Raw genomic sequence first — 25,302 nt, 5'->3', positions numbered from 1 at the left:
TGTGTCTCCCCCTGTGCTGTGTGCGCTCAGGACCTGTCCTGGGTGCTGGTGCAGCAGCATCCCCAGGTGTTCCCTGGGGTCATCTGGGTCACAGTGGGGAGTGAGTGGGATACTGTGAGGCTTTGCTGCAGTTGGGAGCTCTTGGGGTGCAGAGGGAGTGAGCGGGGCTGGCTGCTGAGTCAGCTCCTTCTGCTGCGGTGGCTGCAGGAGTAGTGATGGTCTGTGTGCACTGCAGGGCTGTGGCGTGGGGGCATTGCTCCAGAACCGGTCCCTGGGTCTGTGTGTGTCCCCTGGGGCTTCCAGAGTCCTGACTGGGGAGTCTTTATGTGACCCTGGGACTGCTGTGATTTGGGGATGACGTCCTTTTGACCTTGTTGATGTTGGATCCCACCACAAGTGGGACCAGCAAGTGGTGAGCCGGGTACTACCCTGACCCTGCTCATAGGTGTGAAATGGAGCTGAGACAGAAGCTTTTGGCATTGGGACCATGGGGCACGTATGTCCAGCTCTTGGCACTGTCCGAAGCCACTGTGGTGGTGCTGCTGGCAGCCAGGTGCTGCAGGGCCTGTGGTCCCCTCCAGCAGGGCTGGGGGCTGCCAGCAGCACCCTCCTTGGAGGGATGCTCTGGAGCTGACACCCGCTGTGCTCGGGCTGGCCTGGCTCTGGCTTCCTCGCAGCTCCTCGGGCTTGACGCAGCCCGGAGGCGGGAGTAGATGTTTGGCTCAGCTCCCCAGGAGCAGTGGGGGAGCGGCCGCCTTCCCCTCCTGCTCCGAGCAGGATTGGCGCTGGCGCCTGTTCCCTTCCCTTAAACGCCCCTCGCTCAGCTTTGGCCAGTCTGGGATGACCCCTCACCCCGTCCCAGCGAGCCTGTGAAGTCATTTCTCGTGGGGGACATCCCGTGGGGCACGGCTGTGGCCCTGCACGTGGTCCGGCGTGTGTGGGGGGCCCTGGCCTGGCCAGCTGGGGAGGGATGTTGGATAAATATTTGCTGGGCTGTGCCGTGTGCCGGGCTCAGTTCCTCCCATCTGGGGATGGGGGATGCTCCCAGAAGGGGGCCCCAGGACCCTGCTGGGCACCACCACCATTCTGGTGCCTTCCTCTGCCCTGCCCTTCAGTGGCTCTGTACCCTGGGGTTTGGGTCCAGGTCCCCAGTGCTAAACTCTGGCCCCCTGGGGCTGTGGCAGCGGCTGCACGAGACATATTTTGGGAAGGGGATTCTGTGCTTGTGGGACTTCGGGATGCAGGGCACCTGGGGGTCAGCACACGCCCAGGATGTGGGAAGCTGCTGGCTCTTGTGACTTGTTAGTGGGGCTGGATGCAGACACAGAGCAATGCCGAGCCCAGGGCTTGACCTCGCACGCCCACGTGCCCTGGGGAGAGCTTCTGGGGGGAATCTGCCCCCCAAACCCACCTACCAGTCTGCTTGCCATCTGGGGACCTCAAAGCCTGGCTTTGCCATGTGCCACGTGCCACCCTACTGCCTGTGGAGGGGTCTCTCTGCTGTGGGCTGAGGTGTCCGAGGTCACCGGCTTGTCCAGACGACGGGAAAAATAGGAATTTCGCAAGCGGGCTGAGTCACACTGCTCCCCACCCCGGCACTGCCCTGGGACTCTCCGAGCACCACACGCAGCCGCTGCAGCCCCCGCGTGCCGCGGTGGCCCCGACCGAGGCTTTGCATGTCCCCGTAACTGCCAGTGGAGATCCCCACACGGGACACGCTTCCTTTGGGATTCCCATTGCTCGGGTGTGTTAGAGGGGTGACCCCTCATTGTCCCCCACAGTGGGGCCAGCTGAGCTCGCAGCTGCAGTAACACGGCGGACAGGAGTGTGGTTGGGGTCCGTGGTTAGTGTCACTGCGGCGGGCAGGGAGTGCTGGGTGATCCCCCCACGGCCTCGGCCTCGCTGCCACGGGGAAATCAGACCCCACTGGTACTGTGGTTGGTGGTACAGAGCTGGGATGGAGGCACGACCTGGCCCCTGTGGTCCCCCTGTGCAGGGACCACACACATTTGGGATTCCCCTGGGGGGCCAGAGGCCAGATGCAGTGCTGCCTGGAGAAGGGGGTACTGGACCAACTGCAGGATGTGATGTGCTGATCCTTTTCTGCTGGGTGAGCTCAGGCAGGTCAGATCCCCCTTCACTACCTCAGTTTCCACATCTGCCAGGTCTCTGCAGCCCCCTGTTCCTTTGAGCACAGCTTCAGTGAAAGGTGCCAGATGCCAGTACCCGAAATCCAATCAGGAAACACCCAGGGTCAGGGTAGCCTGGCTCTCTACAGGGGCTGGCACTGTTTGAGAGGGTACCTGGGGCTTTGGGAGGGTCCTGGAAGGTGTGGAGGGGTTTAGAGGCTGTGGGGATCCTAAGGGAGTCAGGGAGGGAGTGATGAGTGTTGTGATGCCCTGAGGTGGTTTCTGATGTGGATGTGAGGGGGAAGCAGAGCCCCCCTTGCCCGTGCCCATGGGGAGCCCTCAACCCTCCCAGCGGGATTTATGAAGCTAATTGGTTTTTCTGCCCCATTAAGTGGAGGAGAGGGGGAGGGTGGGAAGAGTCCCGGCTGTGCCTGTGCTTTCCTCACTGCTCCTGCCTCAAGTCACAGCACGAGGCTGGGGCTGGGGGCATCGATGCCACAGAGCCCCCTCGGTGCCAGTGAGTTGCTGATGTGGGGTCTGGGACCCCCCTGGTGCAGACCCTGCACGTCATCCCCTGTGACAGGAGGAAGGGGTCAGGGCAGACCAGGAGGGACTCGCTTTCATCCAGGGTGGGCTTTGGGCAGGCAGTTGGGATCTGGCAGGACCAGCCTGGCAGGGACTGGGTGTCAGGAGCCCCCGTCTGGCACACGAGCAGGTGTCTGTGCCAGTGTGAGACGGGTGAAACAGGGGGAGTTTGAACCTCGGGCCACAGCAGCAACCTCTGCTGATAAATGGGCTGGGGATGCTCCTCTGCACAGGGTCAGTGCCAGGGTTGGTGCCCGTGGGGCTGCTGTGAGCAGCAGCGATTCTCTGCTGTCACCTCACAGTGGGCCCATGGCTCCAGCAGGGTCAAAGCTGCCTGTCCCAGGGGCTGTTGTGCTGGGCTATGCCAGGCTGCCTCCCCTTGCCACCCTGGATCTCCCTAGCCCAGATTTGGGCCCAGCTGAAGCTCCTCTGAGCGCTGCCCGAGCTGGCTGTGGTGGGGCTGAGGCAGCTGGCCAGCAGAAGAGGAGGGAAAGGACGGTGCCTGGCATCGTGCCAGGCCAGAGGGACCGTGGGGATGCAGTGCTGGGTAGGCTGTGCTGCCCCGTTGGCAGCTGTGGAGCTGACACCCCGCTGCGGGGCTGGCTGCCCACAGGAGGTATTGGTGACCTCACCATGAGCTCTGGGTTGGTGGGTGCAGGAAGGAGCTGATCAGTAGGGACAGGGATGGTTGGGTACCCCTGGCCAGCTGTGCCGTGCCACGCCATGCTGGGGCAAGCACTGTGCAGGGAGCGATAGGGCAGTGAGGAAGGAGCCAAGAGGCGTTGCCGTTGCTTCAAGGAAGGAATTACTTATTTCCCAGCCTGCAGGGACCGGGTCTATCTTGCTAAGGCTGCAGTTAACTCTCTCTGCCCACCGTGGCCAGGCTGGTGAAGGTGTCCCCGTTGTCACCATCCTGGTGAGGACCCTGCCCTGCAGCGTGGTTCCTGCTTTGATGTGAGAGAGAGGAAAAAGGGACAAAAATAGGGATTTTAGTTGATGAAGGGCAGAGCAGGGTGGGTGTGGGTTGCCTTACCGGGGGTGTGCACTGGGGTTACTGGGAGCAGCTGTCCCGGCACCCTCAGCGGGACCCACGGTGAGAGGTGGTGCCTTTGGGGAGGGAGAATGGGGTGCTTTGGGGGGCACTGGGGCCAGTCTGAGGGATGGCCTCTGGTGTCACATTGTGGGCTGGACTGGGGGGCCCCGGTGCTGCCTTTGGGTGTGTGAGTGATGGCCTGGGGGCTCCGGGGGCAGCTGGGGGGAGACGTTGGGCTGAGGTTGGGGGACACCAGTGGACCAGGCTGGGGGGTAGGATGTGGAGGCACGGTCGCGGGGCGGGAGGCTGGGGCGGGCGGGGCTGAGAGCCGGGACCCCGGGCCCGTCCCGGCGGGGTCGAGGCGGGGCTGGGGGACGGCGGAGAGGGGCCCGGTGCCGCTGCCGCTTTAAGGCGCGGGCAGCGGGGCGGTCCCACCGCCCTCCGCCCCTCTCGGCCGCCCGGCGGGGCCGTGCCGTGCCGCGCCGCGGGCAGCACGATGCTGCGGGCAGGGAGGCCGCGCCGCGCCCCGCGCCTCACCAGCAGGTACCGCACGGGCACGGGCACCGCACCAGCACCGCACCGGGCGGGCGGGGGCGCGGCCGGAGCGCGGCCCCGGCAGACAAAGCCCCGCGCCCCGGGGCCGCTCCGCGGGCGGTGCTTTGTCTCGGCCGCGCTGGGGGGAGCGGGGGGGGAGAGAAAAGGGGGGGGGGGGTCAGGGCAGCGCGGTCGCGCCCGGGACCGCGACATCGGGGGCGTCGGGGGAGGGCTCCCTTGGGCATCCCCATCCTCCGCCCCGGCCCCCGCCCCGCACCTGCAGCGCGGCCGGGCCGAGCCCCCGCGGGCCTCCCGCGGATCCGGTGCCCCCGGCCGGCGGTGCCGACCCCGGGGCTGCCGAGCAGGGCGCTCCGAGCCGGGGCGCGGCCGGGGTGGAGCGCAGCGGAGCATCCCCGCGCACCGCGCCGAGGGGGCAGGTCCATCCCCCGCTCCCTGCCGGTGCAGCCGCCTCTCCGGGCCGGGGATGGGGCCGGGGTCCGCATCCCCGGGGCCGTGCCGGGGCCATCCTGCGCGCGGTGGGTCCCATCCTGCTCCCGGTGGGTCCCGCCCTCCCGCCAGCGCCGCGGAGCGCGGCAGGACGGACACGTTGCCCTTGAGCATCCGCGTCCCCGGGAGCTGCCGCGGGGCTGCCTGCGGGTGGGTTCGGTGCGGGGCCGGGAACTGGGAATGGCTTTGGGTAAGATGGAGAGAATAGAGCACAAAGCAGGGGGTGACACTGCGACATGGCTGCCCCCCGTTTGGGGGTTCGGGGGGCACTCGGGGTGCCAGGACTCGGCTTTGCTCCATGAGATTGTGCTCGCCAAGGGGCCAGTGGTGCTGTGGTTGAGGCTTTCCTTGCTGTGCTGCCTATGGCATACACGTGCCAGTTTGGGGGATCCCTCACTGTGCCAGCCATGTGTCTCATGAGAGAGTCAGAGTCACCCTCACAGAATGCAGCTGGCTCCCAAGCAGCACCCCAGGCTTTGAGTGGTTTTGGGATGTCACCTGTGACCTTCCATATTGTCCTTCCTTGGTAATGGGTTTCCAAGGAGGATCTGGGGTCACCTCCTGCCCCAGCTCAGCCTCAGACCCTGTGCCCCTTTCCCTGTTTCCCTCTGGGAGCCTGCGGTCAGGGCAGCAGGGGTATCCCATATGTGACTGGGAGAGTGTTTGGGGTTTCTCTGCCAGGTCCCAAAAGCCAAGCTGAGGTACCCAACAATCCGTGTAGCCCCAGCCATGTCCCTGCAGGACGTGGCTCTCCTGAAGCCTGGCCTTGCTCCCAGTGCTGGCTGCTGGGAGAGGAGCTTTGCTGCGGGTGGGGATTGCTGTCCTGGTGGGAAGTCACCCCCAGCACAGGGCTGGTGGTGGGAGATGCTTGGAGCTGAGCAACTCAGCAGTACATCCCATGCACACTGTCTTGGTGAAATCCCTTCCTGGGCAGCAGCACCTGTGGGTTCTGTCCAACCTGTGGGGATGCAGGGGGCTGTGTGTATCCTGGCTCTGACCACTCTCTGATGAATTCTTTCCTGATGGAAAGAGCAGGACACACAGTGCTGGTCATAGGGTGCTGGAGCTGCCTATGTTGCTCCATCATGGGCTTTGGGGCATCCTGGAGGGGATGGTAGTGACTGTTGCTTGTGCCCTGGCACTGCATTTGGCACAGGTGCCCTCTCCTCTGCGTGGCCATGCTGCTCTGTCCCCAGAATCAGAGTGTCACTTGAATGACACAAAATGGCTTTACCAGCTGGTGGGTCTCTTGTATTCTCTGGGCTTCTCCTGCACCTCTCTGGCCCCAGTGTGGACAAACAGGCATCTCCAACAGGGACTGGGGTTGGCTGCAAGCCCCCAGCTCTGCTCCTGCACTGCAGCTTGTCACAGAATCATGGCATGGTTTGGGTTGGAAGGGACCTTAAAGCTGGTCTTGTTCCACTCCCTGCCATGGGCAGGAACACCTTCCACTAGACCAGATTGCTCCAAACCTTGTCCAGCGTGGCCTCGAACACTTCCAGTGGTTGGGCAGCCACATCTTCTCTGGGCAACCTGTTTCCAGCGTTTCCTCCCCCAGGCTCTCACTGTGGGGGCCTCCCTGACCTACTCAGCTGCTGACCTGAAAGGGGCCGTGCTCATCGTGCTGGAAGGTGCTCCGTGCCCGTCTGTACCGGATCGCCGCGGGCACAGCCCCGCGCTGCGGAGCCGGCTGGGCCCGTGGGGCACCCAGGCAGCTGCTGGCCCGGCATGGCGCTGACTGACGGCCCTGCAGATGGGGCCGTGCACGGCGCTGACTGACGGCCCTGCAGATGGGGCCATGCACGCTCGGCTGAGCCCTGGCACGGAGCAGCCGCCTCGGCATAGCAGCGGTGCCCGGACCTGCTGCCTGTGGCTGCTGGGAGCTGGAGGGGGGGAGCTGGGTGCAGTGGGTGGGGGCCACCCAAGGAAGGGTGGATGCTTTGGGACGACATGTTTGTTTATTCCAGCGGTCCTGCCCTTTCCGACAATCCCAACCCTCTTGGCGGGGCACATCGCAGGGGGTTTGGTGCCAGCTGTGGTGCTGCCAGCCCTGTGGTGTGGGTGCTGACTTCCCTGCCCTGCATGGGTACCCTCCCTCCCCTCCAAAATCCCCACAGGGCCCTAATGGGGAGATAAATGGTCACTGGGGCTTGTGTGCCTATGGGCCACTGATGCCATTCTGGGCTGGCTGGAAATAGGTGTGACCCCTGCCTACCTCGTTCCTGCCACGGCACTACCAGGAGCTGGTTTTTGCCCTGGCAGCCCCTGGAGCAGGGAGCTCCTGTAGGTGGTGGGACCCACTGGGCTGGGCAGGGATCTGATGCTGTCTGTCCCTTGCAGCTGGGATGAGAGCAGCTCCATCAGCAGCGGCCTCAGCGATGCCTCTGACAACCTCAGCTCGGAGGAGTTCAACGCCAGCTCCTCGCTCAACTCCCTGCCCTCCACCCCCACTGCCTCTCGCAGGAACTCGGCCATAGCGGTAGGTGCCAGCGGCACCCAGACCCTTCCCGGCACTGGTTCCGAGCTGGTGCCACTGCCTCGGCAGGAAAGAGGGGATAGAGTATGCCAGTCATAGAAAACAGGCATGGCACAGGGTGTCTGGTGCATCCTTCTCCCAGCTGGCTTTCTGGGGATGGGTTTGGGGTGGGTGCCAGGAGCGCCCCTGACTCCACTCTGCCCACAGCTGCGCACGGACTCGGAGAAGCGCTCGCTGGTGGAGAGTGGGCTGAGCTGGTACGGTGAGGGTGAGGAGAAGGCGCCCAAGAAGCTGGACTACGACAGCAGCAGCCTCAAGATGGAGCATGGCTCCTCCAAGTGGCGGCGGGAGCCCTCGGATGGCGGCGAGGAGGGGCCCAAGGGCGGCGAGCTGAAGAAGCCTGTCAGTCTGGGCACCCCGGGCTCCCTCAAGAAGGGCAAGACCCCTCCGGTGGCCGTGACCTCCCCCATCACCCACACGGCCCAGAGCACTCTCAAAGTGGCAGGTGAGACCCAGTTTGGGCAGGGTCCAGCTTCTCCAGTGGGGAGAGGGTTAGGTGATGTCTTTGTGCACCTTTCCGAGCACATCAGCCACAGGATGCCCTGTGCCTGTGCTCAGTCCCAGGAGCTGGGGGTGGGCTGGAGGCAGGGACGAGGCTGTACATCCCTACAGGCAGGCTGGGGGTCTGTGCCTGCTCCATGGCCTTGAGTCCACGTGCCAGGCTGGGGGCTCGCTGGGTGCACTGTCGACCTGGCATGTCTCTTCTTCTCCATCACACCCCTGCATCTCTGATGCGCATATCCTATCTGGGTTAGTTCACTCCCAAATGTCCCCAAAGCCTCCCAGGACACTAACCTGTCCTTCCCTGCCACTAGGCAAGCCTGAGACCAAAGCCACTGACAAGAGCAAGCTGTCTGTGAAGAGCACGGGCCTGCAGCGCTCCTCCTCCGATGCCGGCCGTGACCGCACCGCTGATGCCAAGAAGCCCCCGTCGGGGCTCACGCGCCCCTCGTCCTCCAGCTCCTTTGGCTACAAGAAACCAGCCCCTGCCACCGGCACGGCCACCGTCATGCAGGCTGGGGGCTCGGCCACGCTCGGCAAGATCCAGAAGAGCTCCGGCATCCCCGTCAAGCCAGTCAGCGGGAGGAAAACAAGCCTGGATGTCTCCAACGCGGCTGAGCCCGGGTTTATGGCCCCAGGGGCTCGCACCAACATCCAGTACCGCAGCCTGCCCCGGCCCGCCAAGTCCAGCTCCATGAGCGTGACCGGGGGCCGCAGCGCAGCCCGGCCCGTCAGCAGCAGCATAGACCCCAGCCTGCTGAGCACCAAGCAGGGTGGCATCTCGGTGTCACGGCTCAAGGAGCCCTCCAAGATCAGTGCCGGCCGTGGGACACCGGCCCCTGTGAACCAGACAGACCGCGAGAAGGAGAAGGCCAAGGCCAAGGCGGTGGCACTTGACTCTGAGTGCGGGACACTGAAGAGTGTCAGCTCACCTGAGAGCACCCCGAAAGCCCAGGCCAACCTCCCACCGGCAGCCAAGGTGTCTGAGCTGCCCCCCACACCTCTCAGGTATGGTCCTTCCACGCCTGAGGGCAGCAGGTGTCCGGCATGGCTGTGCTCATCACCGGCACCTGAGTCTCACCTGTTTCCCTACCCATTTTCCCCCTCCAGAACGGCTGCCAAGACCTACGTGAAGCCTCCCACCCTAGCCAACTTGGACAAAGTCAACTCCAACAGCCTGGACTTGTCCTCCTCCGGCGAGCTGCACCCCCCTCACACTGCCAAGCTCCAGGACCTGCACCCGGCCGGCGGGCACCTGGCACCCTGCTTCAGCCCCAGCCCTGCCCCCATCCTCAACATCAACTCGGCCAGCTTCTCCCAGGGCCTGGAGCTCATGGGCGGCTTCAGCGTCCCCAAGGAGGGCAGGATGTACCCCAAGCTCTCTGGCCTGCACCGCAGCATGGAGTCCCTGCAGATGCCCATGAGCCTGCCCAGTGCCTTTTCAGGGGGCAGCACCACCACCCCCACCCCTGCTGCTGCACCCGCTGCCAGCACAGAGGAGGAGGAGGAGGAGGAAGAGGCAGGGGAGCTGGGCTGGAGTGGAAGCCCCCGGCTCACACATCTGGACAGGTATGGCTGGAGGAAGGGTTGGGTCTTTGGGGCACCTCCATGGGCTGAGATTTGTCCCTGCTGTCCTGCCGTGACCTTTGCCTGCTTCAGAGCCTCTCCCTGCTACGTTTCTGGGGAAAAGCCCCCTATCCCTGCAGCTCAATCTCCATGGCTCCTTCCCTCATCTCTGCAGAGATGTCATTCAGTTTTTCCTTCCCTTCCAGTGCCAACCGCGACAGGAACACCCTGCCCAAGAAAGGGTTGAGGTAAAAGAGCCCAAATCACTTTTGGATGGTGCTGGGGAGGGAGAGAGGGCGTGTAATGCTTTCCAGGGCAGTGCCCCTGAGCTGAGGAGTCTGGGCCACAGCACAGTGGGCAGGATCTGGGGCGGTGCTGGTCGATCTCACCGTGCCTGTCTGCGGCTCCCCAGGTACCAGCTCCACTCCCAGGAGGAGGCCAAGGAGCGACGCCACTCGCACGCCATCAGTGGGCTCCCAGAGTCGGACGAGCAGCAGGACCTGCCCTCGCCCCCTGCCCTCCCCATGGCGCTGGTTGGGAAGGGTCCACTCACCAGCATCGGTCAGTGCCCTCTGCTGCCGGCCCCCAGCTCCCTTCCCTCCTTCTCCCTGTGCTCCCCTGGTGCCTCCCTGGGTGCTGCTTTTCTCCTTGCCCTCGCTCAACACCCTGGTGCTTTTGGTGCTGGGTTGGGACCAGGAATGTCCATCACCTCTGCTTCAGGGCATCTCATCCACCTTCGGGGCTCAGTCTGTGGTCTCTGCTCCTCTGAGTATGCCCAGTGGGGCAAGGGGTGAGCCCTGCCCTGCTCTCACCAGGAGCTGCATGTTCCTGGCAGGTCTGTGGGGTCCAGACAGACAGGTTGGGACAGCAGGCTGGGCTTCTGCACCTGCAGGTGATGGTCTCTGGCATGGTGGTGCCCACCTGGCCCTGGAGTGATGGATTTGTTTCTCAGCCCTGTGATTACCGTGGTGCTAGTGCCCAGGTCTTCCCAGCATCAACCTGCCTTTTAGCTTTCCCCCACCCCCTTCCTGCTTTGGGACCACAATCCCTGCTTCCTCCCTGCATCCCAGTTCTTGTGGATCGCTCCCAGCCCTGCTTCCCCATCCCGATCCCAGGTGCCCAGTGTGACTCTGACCCTGCTTCCTCCCCGCTTTTCTCCTTGCAGTGAGCCCCACTGCCACCGCAGCCCCGCGGATCACCCGCTCCAACAGCATCCCCACCCACGACTCCACCTTCGAGCTGTACAGCACCTCCCAGATGGGCAGCACCCTCTCCCTGGCCGACAAGCCCAAGGGCATGATCCGCTCGGGCTCTTTCCGGGACCCTGTGGACGATGGTGAGAGTGTGCTACGCTCCTGCCCAGGCAGAGGAGGCTCCAGGATGGTGGTGGGGCTCCCTGCGCACTTGTCCCTTTCTCCTGGTGCTACAGCACTATCAGAGGGGTCAGTGCATCCCATCCTTGGCATCAGAGCCCTGAGGGGCTGGGTGGGCTCCTCTGTGCTGGCATCTGCCCCGGGGCCACAGCCCACCCTGACCCCCATGGATGTCCAGTGTCCCTGGGTTGGCCCCAGGGTGCTGTGGCACTGGGGAGGAGGGAACCCAAGCAGCTGGGGACTGTGACAGAGCCCCTGAGCTCAGCCAGAGAGGAGGGTGCAGGTGGAGAGTGTTCCCTGCCATGTGCCCAGGGAGTTCAGCAGCCACGCAGCAAGAGGTGGACAGTGCTGAGCAGCTGCCATCCCACCCTGTGCCTACCCCAGGCCTCTCAGAGCCCCCCACCACTGAGAGCCCTGTCCCCTGCACCCTGCTGTGCCTTGACCTGCAGCCCCTGGGGTGCCACTGTCAGAGGCACCCTGACACCCTGGATTTTGCTCTGTTGCAGTTCACGGATCGGTGCTGTCCCTGGCCTCCAGCGCATCCTCCACCTACTCCTCCGTAAGAGCTGCCTCCGTGCTGCGCTGCTTTGTGCATGGCTGTGGGGTGTGGGTGGGATCGGGGGGGGGCTCTGTGCATGCCTCTGCCTGGTGCTGAGCCTGTTCCATGCCTCGCTGTCCCCCTGACTGCCTGCCTCTGTCTGTCTGTCTGTCTCTCTCTGCTCTCACGCTGCCAGGCTGAGGAGAAGATGCAGTCTGAGGTGAGCCCGCGCCCTCTGCTCATGCCCGCTCAGACCCCTGGCGAGGGTAAGCACCCAGCCCCTCTCATCCCTCCGCTCTCTCCCCACAGCAAATCCGGAAGCTGCGCCGTGAGCTGGAGTCGTCGCAGGAGAAGGTGGCCACGCTGACGTCCCAGCTGTCTGCCAATGTGAGTCCCCACGGGAGCCTCTGCGGGCCACACCGCTCCGTCCCTGCGGGGCACAGGGCGTGTGCTGGATGTGCCCCTGGGAGCCCCGATTGCCCCCTTCAGCCTCTTGCATCCCACACCTGGCAGTGGGTGCTGACCCAGCTGTAGGTGTTGACCCAAACGTGGGGTTTTCCACGTTTTTCCCCTTCTCCCAGGCCAACCTGGTCGCAGCCTTTGAGCAGAGCCTGGTGAGCATGACATCCCGCCTGCGGCACCTGGCCGAAACTGCCGAGGAGAAGGTGGGTGCTGTCGGGGTGCTGAACGGGCACTGAGGGGGCTCATGATGGGGGGGGTTGCTATACTTGGGGGATGCTGCAGATATGTCTGTCCCAAGAGTGCTCTTGGGGTGGGCCCTGTACCTTCGGGATGCACTCCATGGCTCCCGGCTCTGCTCCCCCAGGACACGGAGCTGCTGGACCTGCGAGAGACCATTGACTTCCTGAAGAAAAAGAACTCAGAGGCCCAAGCTGTGATCCAGGGTGCCCTGAATGGCACTGATGTCACCCCCAAAGGTAAGGCATGATGCTGCAGCTCCCCACCTCCACAGGGATGCAGCCCTTCCTGAGCCAGGGCTGCTCCTGCTGGGGCTGGCGCAGGGTCCCAGGGCACGCTCACTCATAGGGGGAGCTCACATGGCAGCAGGGTTCCCTGGGCAGCAATTCTTTCACACATGAGACCCCTGAGGATCTGAAGCCAGGGTTGGACAACCAGAGCTGTCACCACAGCAAGTCTTGGTGCTTGTGTGTAGGAGAATGGGGTGGTCATGCTCTTTGGGGCATGCTCTTGCCAGGCCTTTTACTGACTGCCAGTTTTGGCTGCTGATCTTGACTTTGTTCCCATAAATGCTGTTTCAAGCCCCAAAACCCCAGTGTGAGTGCAAGGTGCTGGCAGGGAGGTTGACTGGGGCAGCAGCAGGATGATGGGTGCTCTGGGCATCTCTCTGGGCTTTGAGGCAGTGCCCATGTGGTGTCTGAGCCCCACATCATAGTTATGAGGAGAGCTCAGAAGGTGTTGGGTGGGAGGAGGGACAGGGTGCAGGGAGGGGGGTGCAGGATGCTCTGGTACTGGGGCAGTTGCAGGTGGCTGATCCCTCCTTTTGCAATCTCTTCTGCTTCCCTGGCTGACCCCAGAGCTGCGCATCAAGCGACAGAACTCCTCCGACAGCATCTCCAGTCTCAACAGCATCACCAGCCACTCCAGCATCGGCAGCAGCAAGGACGCCGACGCCAAGAAGAAGAAGAAGAAGAGCTGGGTGGGTTGGATGGGGCGTTTGGCGTGAGCCACAGGGCTTGGGGAGCCACTGGCAGGGTCTGCTTGGGGTCAGCCCCACAAACCAGCTGCTCTCAGTCTACCTTGGCTTCGTGGTGTTGGTCTCCTCTGTCCCCTGGGGACAGCAGTGATGAGGAGTGTGTAACCACCATGGACACGTTGGCTGGGACTTCTCGTGCCCCGCTGGCCCTGGCTCTGCATGCCTACTTCCTTGTGTTTTCCCCCTGTCACCCTCCTGCCTGCAGGCTCTGGCAGTGTGGGGGGCTGGACACTTCAGCCAGGCAGCCCCTTCCCTGCACCAAGCAGCTCCGAGCTGGATGTGTGATTAAGTCTTGCTTTGTTTTGTTTCTCTCCCCCTATGCTGACCTCAACCCTTTTTTTCCAGGTGTACGAGGTAAGTCCCACACCGTCCCCTCCACCACACGCTGTGCCCGGCCAGGGCCCCTGCTCCATTTCATGGGATGGTGCTCATACACTCCCCATCCCATCCATCCCACTGGCACTAACCCCAGCACAGGCCATCCTGGATCCCCAGCCGGGTTGTGCCCACCTTGGCTGCTTCCTTGGTTGCCAAGGCCAAACAGGCACCCACGAGAAGGGTTTGAACTGCCCGGAGGCAGCAGGATGGGACCTGTCCCCTGGATGGGGACAATCCCCTTCTTGCCTAGGGGAGGCAGGCACTCTCCTGACTCTCTGTGACTGGATATTTTGGGATGGGGATCTCCCTGTAGCCCTGCCTGTGGCACTGGGGGCACTGGGTTGGGGCACTTGCCCATCTCTGTATCTCCAGGGCTACCTGATGTGGCCCTGAGTGCCTCTGTCCCTGCCAGTACCCATGTGGGTCCCAGTGCTCCCCTGCTCCCACCATCAGCAGAGCTGGATACCCACTTTTTTTACACTGAAATGCAACGATTTTGATTTTTGGGTCACCCCAGAGCAGCCTGCCGGGTGCCTGTGGGGGTTGGGATGGATCCTGTGTGTTGTCCATCCCTTCTTCCTCCCACCTCCCCTCAGAGCAGGCCCTGGCGCTCACAGTGTGAGCTTGGGGTGCCTGTTCCTACTGCTCTTCCACAGGCTGATGGAACCCAGATCCAGTTTGGTCCCTGTGCAGTGTCTCTTGTCCTCCCTGGCCTCAGGCTCACCCACCCTGTGCTCTGTGTGTGCTGTGTGCATGCTGCATGCCCAGCTGGGACCCCGGGACCCCCCCAGAGGGCTGGCAGCCCTTCTCTTCCAGCAGGGCCTCTGGTGCAGAGGGAGGTGTGGGGCAGGGCCCAGCTCTGCAGTGGCTGGAGTGAGGGACGTCCCCCTTAAACACTGCTTGCTGGGATGACTGTGGTGGGGTGAATGTGAGCATGGATCAGCCTGTTCTGATGAACTGGGCTGCTGGTGCCGTGCCTGGACGTCCCAGTGTAGGTGCTGGTGGGGAGCAGGGTCGGGAGATGTTGTGTGTGGATGTGGGTCTTTGGGTCTCTGGTGCCACCCAGGCTGGGATGAGTGTTCCCCAAAGGGCTGTGCACCCCATCCTTCTGCTGTGCCAGCAGAGTAGGGTTGGGCTGGAGCCCAGCATGGTGGTGGGGCACAGTGCTCGGTGGTGGGTGTGGTAGCACTGGTCCCAGCTCAGACTTTTCTGTGGGCTCTGGGCAGATGGGGCAGAACCAGGCCAGGTCTCTGCTTTTGAGGCTGGACTGTCAGGCTGTCTCTAACAAGAACATTTCCCTTTCCTGTAGCTACGCAGCTCCTTCAACAAGGCTTTCAGTATCAAAAAGGGCCCCAAATCAGCCTCATCCTACTCGGACATCGAGGAGATCGCCACGCCTGACTCCTCAGCCCCCTCCTCCCCCAAGCTGCAGCACGGCTCCACAGAGACTGCCTCACCCTCCATCAAATCCTCCACCTCCTCTTCCGTGGGCATCGACACAGCTGAGTATGTGGGGCCAGAGAGGGCCAGTCCTGGGGGCTGCAGGCTCCTGCCCTGGGTGTGTGCAAGACATGGTGTCTCCCTTGGCCCAGGCTCTTCCAGGCCCACAACGAGGGCGAGCCAGAGAAGAAGGAGGTGTCTGAGCTGCGGTCAGAGCTGTGGGAGAAGGAGATGAAGCTGACAGACATCCGCCTGGAAGCCCTTAACTCGGCCCACCAGCTGGAGCAGCTGCGGGAGACCATGCACAACATGCAGGTGAGGAGCCCTACCAGGAGCCTGGCTGCTCTCAGTGCCTGGGTGCCCACAGTCCCTGTGCCCCCACCAGGGTGCTGCTGGCATCCAGCTCCTCACCCTGTGCCCTGCCTGCTTCTCTCACAGCTGGAGGTGGATCTCCTGAAGGCCGAGAACGACCGTCTCAAGGTGGCCCCGGGGCCCTCGGCAGTGCCAGGCTCTGTTCCCAGCCACATCACGAGCACATCGGCCTCCTCTTCACCGCGGCGCTCCCTGGGCCTCACCCTTGGCCATGCCTTCAGCCCCAGCCTGGGGGATGCAGGTGGGGATGACAGAGCTGCTGGCAGACAGGGAAGGGCTGGGACAGGGAGGTGTGTGAGGTGGGAACGTGTTGCTGCTCACCTGGAGTGAGCAGGGGATCTGTTGTGCTGCTGATGCCACCAGTGGCCGCAGCAGGATTTGGCTCTGTCTGGGCAATGGCTGGGCCCTCCCTGCTGGCACAACCTCACTGCTCTGTCCCCAGATGTGTCCCCAATGGACGCTGTCAGCGCTGGCGCCCAGAAGGACGAGCTGACGCTGCGGATTGTGGTGCGCATGCCGCCCCAGCACATCATCAAGGGGGTAAGTGTGGGCTCTGTGGGGACCCTGACCTGTCCCTGTGTCGTGGCTCTGGCTAAGGGCCTTCTCAGGGGTTGGACATAGTGCTCCAATGCTGCACACCTCTGCCTTGGCTCCTAGGACCTCAAGCAGCAGGAGTTTTTCCTGGGCTGGACCAAGGTGAGCGGGAAGGTGGACTGGAAGATGCTGGATGAGGCTGTCTGCCAGGTCTTCAAGGTAGGAGCATGAGGAGCCCTCTTGGAGAGCCATCCTTTGATACTGCTCCACCATGTTTGGTGCTCTCTGGCCCAGGTCCTCCTGAGCTCTCTTGGAGCTGCTCTCTGACAGCCCTCGGGGCACTGACAGCTCTGTCCTTCTCCACGTAGGATTACATCACCAAGATGGATCCTGCATCCACGCTGGGGCTCAGCACCGAGTCTGTCTACGGTTACAGCATCAGCCACATCAAGCGGGTGCTGGACGCAGAGCCACCAGAGCTGCCGCTGTGCCGCCGGGGCCTGACCAGCATCGTGGTGACCCTCAAAGGTCAGTGTGGCAGAGGGGCTCTGTTGCTACGCCACGTCCGTGCTCTCTCACGGTGTCACGGCGCGTGAGCGGGACCCTCAGCCCTCCTCTGCCCGCAGGCTTGAAGGAGAAGTGTGTGGACAGCCTGGTGTTCGAGACACTCATCCCCAAGCCCATGATGCAGCACTACATCAGCCTCCTGCTGAAGCACCGCCGCCTCATCCTCTCGGGGCCCAGTGGCACCGGCAAGACCTACCTGACCAACCGCCTGGCTGAGTACCTGGTGGAGCGCTCGGGTCGGGACGTCACCGAGGGCATCGTCAGCACCTTCAACATGCACCAGCAGTCCTGCAAGGTGAGGGCAGCAGTGTCCCTGCTGACGCCGCTGCTGCCGCCGCGCTCCCTGTGGCCGTCCTGCCGTGTCCCCGCGCCTGACACCCAGCCCCGTGTGTTGCAGGACCTGCAGCTGTACCTGTCCAACCTGGCCAACCAGATCGACCGGGAGACAGGCACGGCGGACGTGCCGCTGGTGATCCTCCTGGATGACCTCAGCGAGGCGGGCTCCATCAGCGAGCTGGTCAACGGCGCGCTCACCTGCAAGTACCACAAATGGTGAGAGCCCCCCGCACCCTTCCAGCGCAGCCCCCCCAGGCACACACGTGCTCCTGGTGACATCCCTGGGCTATGGGGATGAGACTGCACGTGTCTGCCGCGTCCAGATCAGCTCTGCCACGGGCAGGGGTGACACGGGGGCTTTTTCTCATGGATCTTGTCTGTCACTCACTCAGCCCGTACATCATCGGGACCACCAACCAGCCCGTGAAGATGACCCCCAACCACGGCCTCCATCTCAGCTTCAGGTGGGAATTGTATATCCCTGGTGACCAACCCTTGTGGAGTTGTGGAGGACAGAAGCCATCACTCACCACTGGGCAGTTCTGGGGTCACATCCTCTGACTGGGGGGCAGTTATGAGGGCTGAGCCCCAGGCCTGTCCCTGCCACCCCAGCAGGCCCTGAATCCCCAGCCTCGGGCACATGCAAGGTTGAGGGTGTGAGGACGTCCCCTGAGGGTGCTGGGGAGTAGGGCAGCTTGCACAGAGAGCCAGCCCTGACCACCTGAGTCCTTCCCCTAGGATGCTGACCTTCTCCAACAATGTGGAGCCAGCCAACGGCTTCCTGGTGCGCTACCTGCGGCGGAAGCTGCTGGAGTCGGACACAGACATCAATGCCAACAAGGAGGAGCTGCTGCGGGTGCTGGACTGGGTGCCCAAGCTCTGGTACCACTTGCACACCTTCCTGGAGAAACACAGCACATCTGACTTCCTCATTGGTACGGCCTTGCCTCACCTCCCTCCTTTGCCCTGCGCTGTGGGGAGCCCCCAGGGACTGGGGCCAATCCCTCCCAGAGGAGCTCAGGGGTCTGACAGGCTCCCTGTGTCCCCCAGTCCCACACAAACGCAGCTGGTGGGTGATGCACGCAAGCATTGCTCTTCACTGGGTGGCCTCTGTTCCTGTGGGAGACGTCCCTGGGGTGTTAGCCAAGGCTGCCTGTCCTCGCACTGCCCTGGGAGCCAAGGAGCATGGAGGAACTCTGTTTTCCTGGGTGGATCCCCCATGCCTTGCCATGCTTTTAGGGATAGATTGAACTTGGCAACCCCATTCCTTGCCTGGGAGATATTTGCCCACTGTGCCAGGTGGATGCTGCCCGGACACTGCTCCCAGGGCACCCTGCCAACCAGGTGTGCCCACCTTGGTGCTGTGAGCCATGGGGCCAGTGACTGCCCAGGAGCAGGGAGACCCAGCTCTCATTTCCACTGTCTGCCTCCCCCCTGCAGGTCCCTGCTTCTTTCTGTCCTGCCCCATTGGAATTGAGGATTTCCGGACCTGGTTCATCGACCTGTGGAACAACTCCATCATCCCTTACCTGCAGGAGGGGGCGAAAGATGGGCTCAAGGTACCCAGTGCTGCTGGCACGTGGGAACACGAACCAGTGCAGGGACGTGCTGGTGCAGCCACGGTGGGGAAAGGGGAGGTACTGGGACTGTGGGTGCAGGTGACATCTCTGTCAGTCCGTGCCATGTGGCTGCTGTGGGACATAGCACTGTCCTGGGGGGCTCAGGGTGCCACATCACTGGCTCTGCCGTGTGCTGAGGAATCGGCTACCACTTACTCCCTGCCACAGGTCCACGGGCAGAAGGCGGCCTGGGAGGACCCCGTGGAGTGGGTGCGGGACACTCTGCCCTGGCCGTCAGCGCAGCAGGACCAGTCTAAGCTGTACCACCTGCCCCCACCCACCATCGGGCCCCACAGCGCTGTGTCCCCCCCCGAGGAGCGCAGTGGCAAGGACACAACGCCCAGCTCCCTGGACTCAGACCCACTGGTAGGCCGGGCACTGTGGGTGGGCTTGGAGGGGCTGGTGGAGGGGGCAGAGCAGGGTGGAGCTTTGCTTTCCCACTTAATTTCAGCGTAAAAAGCCCAGCCTGTGGATGCAGAGGCACTTTGCACTCCCAGGAGGAGCAGGGGGTGCAGGGTGGTGGCGCTGGCAGGTGGGCTGCACACCAGGGCACGTGGTGATGTGCCAGTGAATGGGCATGGTGTGACACTCCACAAGGCATTGTGTCCACATGCAGACCCACACAGGGGCACACGTGTGCTCATGTATGTCCTGGCATGTCACCCGGAGAGGCTGCTGGCTGGCTGGCTGCCGCAGGGGATGCGTGGTGATGATGCTGTGGCACACTGAGCCTTGAGCATCCCTTGAGCCGGGATCCTGGTGCAGGGGGGGGATTTTGCAGCATCCTGGGATTTGCTTTACCCTTTAAGGAGCTTCCCAGCATAGGTGGTTTGTCAAGGAGGGCAAGGAGGGCTGAGTGGCCTCCCCAGGCACTCATGGGCCTCCCATCCCCTTCGGGCTCATGCCACGCTCCTGTTCCCACAGATGGCCATGCTGCTCAAGCTCCAGGAAGCCGCCAACTACATCGAGTCTCCAGACCGTGAGACCATGGTGGACCCCGACCTGCAGTCGACTCTGTGAGGCCCGGACATGCCAGCCCAGGCAGAGGGGAGCTGCCAGCCACCGCTCCTGCTGGGCTGCTCTTCTTTCCCTTTGGCATCCAGGAGCGCGGGGCTGGCGAGCGAGCAGAGAGGAGCAGGGCTCCGGCGTGTCCTGGCGGAGCGTGGGGAAACTCGGCTCATCCACAGGGAGAGCGCGAGGTGCCATCTCCCCTCCCGACTCTGGGGGTAGGAGAATCCTGGTTTCTCTTCTTGGGTTTTTTTTTTTTCCTGTCTCTATTATAAACTCTTGGGCTTTGGGACCAGGGCGACCTCTGCGGCCATGCCCCTGCCCCTGGGAGCTGCAGGAAGGCCCCTGCGTGGGGCAGGGACCCCGCGGGAGCCGCCTGGGCTGAAGCTGGGGTGGGGGGCACAGGAGGAGCGTGTGGCTGCAGGATGAGAGCACAGGCACGAGGGGCTTGGCTCTCTCTGCACCCACCGGGCAAAGCCGAGGGAGCTGCCGGTGTGGGAGCTCCTGCCTGTGCGCTCCCCCTTTCACCCCCACGGCAGCCCCCGCGTCCAGGACGGCCCAATAAACCCTGCTTCGGTTATTTTATTTTGTTTCCCCCTTCCCCTTTTCCTTTGGCCGAGTCCAGACTTTGCTTTGGTCCCTTTTTTTGTTCTGGTTCTTTGCTCTCCTGGCCTGGAGCCCGTGGCCTGGTGCCCTCCGCTTCCCTGGCAGCAGCGCCCTTCCCCTTGGGTTTCTTTTGCAGCTGTTGGTTTCACCACTCAAACCACCTCTGTTACAAAACTGGTGCTCACTGGATGATCTCCAGTCCCTGAACCTGCCTCCTGGGGCCACACAGCTTGGCTGAGGTGGGACGTGGACACCGGTGGCAGGGGGATGCTCCCAGAGCATCCCTCACCGGGTCACTCCCCCCTCCCCAAAAGCACAGGGCAGAGGGACAGGATTTCTGCCAGGCTGGGATGCCATGGGGCATCTCCTCCCAGAGGTACCAGGGCAGGGAAAGGCTGCTGCTGCCCCATCCCTGGGCAGCCAGATGCCATCCCTGTCCCCTTGGTGCTGGGGGGCAGAACCTGCCTCCCATCCCCTCAGTGCTGCCAGACCTAGGAGTGTGGATTGATGAGCCTGGGTTTGCTGCCTATGCTGCCTGCTCCTCCCAGCCCTGTGCCCTCCTGCAGCCTGGCAGGGTCCTGCTGTGCCCCAAGTTGGTGCTCTGGGGACACCTGGGACTGCCACGTGTCCCTCTGGCCTTACCCAGCGCTGTCACAGGCCAGGCTCCTGCACGGAGTGGGTCAGCCCTGGTGCTGCTGTGGTGCCTTAATCCCCGGCCATGCGGGAAGGGGGCACGTGGGGCTTGGGTTAGTGCTGTCACAGCCTGCTCCAGCTCCAGTGTCCTCTGATTGTCCCCAAAGCCAGCTTGGCTGGGATGGGACAGGGGTGCTGGCACTCACCAAACTGGGGCTGTTGCCTGCAGCACCTCCTGTTGGCTTGTCCCCAGCCATGTTGTGGGGTGCCCTGCGGATCAGCACCCCCCTCTTGTGCCCACCTGGCCTATGGGGGCCTCCTCCTTCCCTCCAGCTCAGCCCCCACAGTCAGCCAGGGCCCTGGAGAGACATCTGGGGAAAGGTGACCCCATGGCCAGGTCTACCAAACCTACCCAGTCTCCAAACCCTGCCAGGCTGGAGACTGGGCAGCCTCAGCCCCCTGTGCCTCGGCTGGTGGGGCCTTCAGGGACGCCTCACCCCCCTCTGGAACGGGCACATCCCGCGGTGCCGCCCGAGGCAGCCGCCACCTCTGCCCTTGGTGCTCTCAGCCGGTGCTTTCCGCCTCAGCGCCCTGAGGTGCTCACTCCTCTCCGTCTGTCCGACAGCCTCCCGCTGCCACCACGGCCGGCCAGCCCGGCCCCTTTCCCGCAGGGATCTCCCCGGATCCCCTCCCCACGCTGGCTTGGGCGTTAGGGCTTTCTGTTTGCCTTCTCTTGTGTTGCCGCTGTCGGCCGAGGACTCGCTGTACATAGATCCGTCGTGGAACGCCCCGTGTGGGTTGGGGGGGCCCGGCCCTGCGCCTCGTCCCTGGTTTTGGGTTTTTTTTGTACTCTGTGATGACTGTGCTGTGCTGACTTCTTTTCTGATTGTACAAGACACTGGCTCAGCAGCAGCTCGAGGCCAGCGGTGGGGACCTGTCTGTCCCCTCCAGCCCCTTGCGCCCTCCTCGGGGCTCCGGCGCCCGGGGTGGGAAGGACACGATGCACCTTTGGGGTCTGCCTCTTGCCCAGGTGCCCTGAGGAGTCCTGTGGGAGGAGGGGCAGCCTCACCTGGGCCTGCTTTCTTTTTTGACACCCCTGGGGAGCCACCAAAATGTTGACCAAACTGTCCTCCCCCCAGCTGCTCGTTGTCCCCCAGCCTGTGTCCTGCAGGTTTGCCCTGTCCCTCCCTAGGTCGGGGCTGCCCCTTGTCCTGTCACCTCAGCCTGGGCAGTTGGAGGTGAGTGGCACGTGGGAGTGTGATCCAGGAGGAATCCCGGAGGAAAGGGAAGCAGGTGGGCCCTGGGATGGGCATGGGCTGGGGGAACCAGGTCTTGATGGATTCCTCCTGGCTTACACCAAGCACCTCGTGTCCCCCAGCCTGGCAGCTGTCTGGGGACCATCCCCTTGCTGTGGGCTGAGCCCCTCTGTCCCCAGGGAATTGTCCAAGGATTGCACTAAGTCATCCCCTGCCACCTCCAAGGGTGTCCATCACCCTTGTCACCCCCCAAGGGTGCCCCTTGTCCCCAAAGGTGGTACCTGCTGCCCCCAGTGGTGCCTGTCACCCCCAAAGGAGCTGGTCACCCCCAAAGGTGCCTGTTGTCCCTAAAGGTGCCTGCTGCCCCCAAAGGTGCTCGTGGCCCCTGGGAGCCCCCCTGAGGGGCTGGAGGTGGGTGACACCAACACCTCACCCTCCTGCCCCCTCGAGCTGCTGCTGCCCGGTGGCCTGAACCTTACAATTTTAGCTTTTTTCTATTAAACACAAACAACCTTTTTTTAATTAAATAAAAGATGAAATGGACAAATTCCTGTTTTAGATGATCTGTGTAATTGACTGGGTTTTGTGTTTCTTAACTGCATGGTATTCCTGCCGAGGGGTTTTATAGCACTTTTTAAATTTCTCTTAAGATTTTGGTCCAAATTTCTACTGCTCTCGCCTGTCTGTCTTTGCTTTTTCCTTGCACCCTCCACGTTTGTAAACTCGCTCCATTTTATACCTGATGTTGAGACCCAGCCCCACGTTGTACATAGCTGCGGGAACAATCATAGGGAACAAACAAACACCATCTGGACTCTTTCCACGATTAGTTGTTTTTACTTCAAAGAGATTTTCAAAGAAGCATAAAAGGAAGCCAGGAAAAGGCTTGAGGATATTCCGAAAAGACAGAAACAAATCCAGCCCTGCACCAAGTCAGCTCCTGCTGCCCACGCTGCCCGCACCAACTGGCATGTCTCTTCTCGGTCGTCTGTCTAACACCATTGGATTCAATAAAGTGATCTCCTGTACTGCTGGCTCCTGGTCCTGTGTCTGTGGGCTCTGTCCCTGTGCCTGAGAGGGGAGGGCAGTTGTGCCACTGCTGCACATGATGGGCTCATAGAATGTTTGGGGTGGGAGGGACCTTAAAGCTCATCTCATTAAACCCTCCTGCCACGGGCAGGGACACCTTCCACCAGCCCAGGTTGCTCCAAGCCCCGTCCAACCTGGCCTTGGACACTTCCAGGTGTGGGGCAGCCACAGCTTCTCTGGGCAACCTGTGCCAGGGCCTCCCCACCCTCACAGGAAAGGATATTAAATGGAATATTTTTCCCAATATCCCATCTAACCCTGCCCTCTGGCAGTGGGAAGCCATCCCCCCTTGTCCTGTCCCTCCATCCCTTGTCCAAAGTCCATCTCTTTTTAGGCACTGGAAGGGGCTCTATGGTCTCCCTGGAGCCTTTTCCTCTCCAGGCTGAACACCCTCAGCTCTCCCAGCCTGTCTTCATAGCAGAGCCTGTCCTTGGTAGTCACCTTCCTGCAAAATCTGGGAAGTGGGGCTTGGTAGAAACGCTCCTGGGCTGAAACCCTGGCTGTTTTGCAGGATGCTGGGAGCAGTTTCAGGGATTGGGGACCCCTCTCCCAAGGTCACACTTTATCTATAAAGTCTGGAGTGGGCAGAAATGCTCCTGGTTTGGAATGCTGGCAGTTCTGCAGGATGTGGAAAGCAGGAGGTCCCTCTCCTGGGACAGGAGGGACAGGCTGTACTTGGGATAAGCAGGGGGGGAAGAAGGGTGGGTGGGCATCCCCTGGGCCTCTTTTGCCTCACCAGGTCTGATCCCCATGAAAGAATACAGTGGTGACAGATACCACATCAGCATCTGAGGGGACAGAGGTGGGGCAGTGTCCCCTGTGCAGTGACAGTTCCCCTGCCTTGCAGCAGAGCACGTAGGGAGGATGAAGGGGGCAGGGAGAGCCCGGTCTTCCCGCGGCGTCTCCAAATTTGTTTTCCCCTCCGGAGAGCGATGCTGGAGCGGGGACAGATGCTTCAAGAACCGGTAATTAATGACGGGGTGGTGATGAGTTGTAAGAGGCTGCAGTGGCGGATCCAGGGCCAGGAGAGGGCTCTTCCCATCGGCTGCTGCTTCTTCCGCAGGGCGAATTCACACGAGTTCGTTACGGTGCGAGCCCGAACGCGGAGAGCGGGACTGGTTTGGGGGAGCCCCGGCCCCTCATCCGCAGAGTGCCCTGTGCGTGCACCCCAACCTGTGCTGGCTCCGGGCCCTGTGCAGGCAGCAGAGCAGGCAGGAGAGGAGGCAGGAGAGCAGCAGAAGGGTCCCACTCATCACCACTTAACGGGAATCGCCACGGCTCAAAGCCAGCGAACCAGAGGAATCTGTCCCCAGGCACAGGGGAGGAGGCAGAAGGACCTCAGGGGGACGATGATGATGATGCTTCAATTCCAGACAGACACCTGCACTTGGGAAAACTCAGCCACACGTTCCAAGGGTGATGGGCAGGGGAGGGTCCCTTTGGTTTAGGCAACCAGCACCCATGGGTGCTGTAGTGGGGATGTGATCCCCATGGAAGTCCCTTCTCCTGCTCTCAGTATCTACTGGGAGCTCATGGATGTCTCTGTGGTTTGGGGGGGCTGGTGCAGGGCTGCGAGGGCTGGGAAGGGGAGCTGCAGGGCACAGGGATCCCAGCAGCACCTGGACGTGTGTGGTGCATCCACCGTGAACATTCAGCACCCAGAGTGTTCAGTAGCACCTGCCAGGTACTGACTGTGTGTGTTACAGGGCCAGGTGTGCAGCCACAGGCACTGGGCACTGCATCCCTTGGGCACCACATCCCTTGGGCACCACATCCCTTGGGCATCACATCCCTTGGGCGCAGCTACCGGCATGTGCAGCAGCACCTAGGGGCTACAACACCCAGTCCGGGTACAGCAGCACCCAGCAGCTCCTGCCAAGGTGACCTGTGTGCCAGCAGCACCTCTATCCCCAGGAACATGCAGCCCTTCCTGCACAGACCCACAGAACGGGGCGGTGCTGGTGTCTCATACCGGGCCTGGTATGAGGTGCCTGCCTGGAGGTGCCTGATGTGAAGTGCCCTGGTGTGGTGCTGGTTCCCCGTGTGACGTGACCCCAGAGAGGGGTGCCCGGTGCTTTGTGCCCAGTGCCGGTGCCCAGTGTGAGGTGTCCCCGAGGAAGGGTGCCCGGTGCCTGTGCCTGGTGCGAGGTGCCCAGTGGCAGTCCCTGGTGTCGCTGCTGGTGCTGCGTGTGAGGTGACCTCGATAAGGTGTGCCCAGTGTTGAGGTGACCCCGGTGAGGGGTGCCCGGTGTGAGGTACCTGATGTCGGTGCCCGTTGTTAGTGCCTGGTATGAGGTACCCGGTGCGAGGTGACCCCGATGGGAAGGTACCCGGTGCCGGGAGCCCCACGGGCGGTGCCGCTCCCGCACGACCCCCGATCCGCGCCCCGTGAAGGGTGGGTGGGTTGTGGGGGCGATATGTGTGGGC

At 62.7% G+C, this 25,302-nt stretch overlaps 1 protein-coding gene across 3 annotated transcripts in view; it reads left to right on the top strand.

Moving 5' to 3' along the window:
• Positions 1–19,795, top strand: part of NAV1 (neuron navigator 1) — a 52,110-nt gene extending 32,315 nt beyond the window's left edge. Inside the window, exons 5-31 of one of the 3 annotated variants that reach the window (XM_027898101.1) lie at positions 7,129–7,267; positions 7,472–7,769; positions 8,140–8,833; positions 8,936–9,394; positions 9,598–9,639; positions 9,804–9,952; positions 10,557–10,727; positions 11,271–11,323; positions 11,499–11,522; positions 11,612–11,689; positions 11,884–11,967; positions 12,129–12,240; positions 12,859–12,980; positions 13,383–13,391; positions 14,725–14,921; positions 15,008–15,170; positions 15,294–15,468; positions 15,670–15,767; positions 15,885–15,980; positions 16,130–16,289; positions 16,388–16,623; positions 16,726–16,880; positions 17,057–17,128; positions 17,403–17,599; positions 18,105–18,223; positions 18,452–18,649; positions 19,208–19,795. In XM_027898101.1, the coding sequence (XP_027753902.1) occupies positions 7,129–7,267; positions 7,472–7,769; positions 8,140–8,833; positions 8,936–9,394; positions 9,598–9,639; positions 9,804–9,952; positions 10,557–10,727; positions 11,271–11,323; positions 11,499–11,522; positions 11,612–11,689; positions 11,884–11,967; positions 12,129–12,240; positions 12,859–12,980; positions 13,383–13,391; positions 14,725–14,921; positions 15,008–15,170; positions 15,294–15,468; positions 15,670–15,767; positions 15,885–15,980; positions 16,130–16,289; positions 16,388–16,623; positions 16,726–16,880; positions 17,057–17,128; positions 17,403–17,599; positions 18,105–18,223; positions 18,452–18,649; positions 19,208–19,303 (4,396 nt within the window). In that variant the 3' untranslated portion in view covers positions 19,304–19,795. The remainder of the gene's footprint in view (positions 1–7,128; positions 7,268–7,471; positions 7,770–8,139; positions 8,834–8,935; positions 9,395–9,597; positions 9,640–9,803; positions 9,953–10,556; positions 10,728–11,270; positions 11,324–11,498; positions 11,523–11,611; positions 11,690–11,883; positions 11,968–12,128; positions 12,241–12,858; positions 12,981–13,382; positions 13,392–14,724; positions 14,922–15,007; positions 15,171–15,293; positions 15,469–15,669; positions 15,768–15,884; positions 15,981–16,129; positions 16,290–16,387; positions 16,624–16,725; positions 16,881–17,056; positions 17,129–17,402; positions 17,600–18,104; positions 18,224–18,451; positions 18,650–19,207) is intronic. The other 2 variants (XM_027898100.1, XM_027898102.1) reach the window with 2 other exon arrangements.
• The last annotated feature ends 5,507 nt before the right edge of the window (positions 19,796–25,302 follow it).

The sequence above is a fragment of the Empidonax traillii genome, unplaced genomic scaffold, assembly GCF_003031625.1.
Source record: "Empidonax traillii isolate 1590-97213 ecotype Southwest subspecies unplaced genomic scaffold, ASM303162v1 scaffold579:size954524, whole genome shotgun sequence".
NCBI classification, from domain to species: Eukaryota; Metazoa; Chordata; class Aves; order Passeriformes; family Tyrannidae; genus Empidonax; species Empidonax traillii.
This window is presented reverse-complemented; position numbering and strand designations above follow the sequence as displayed.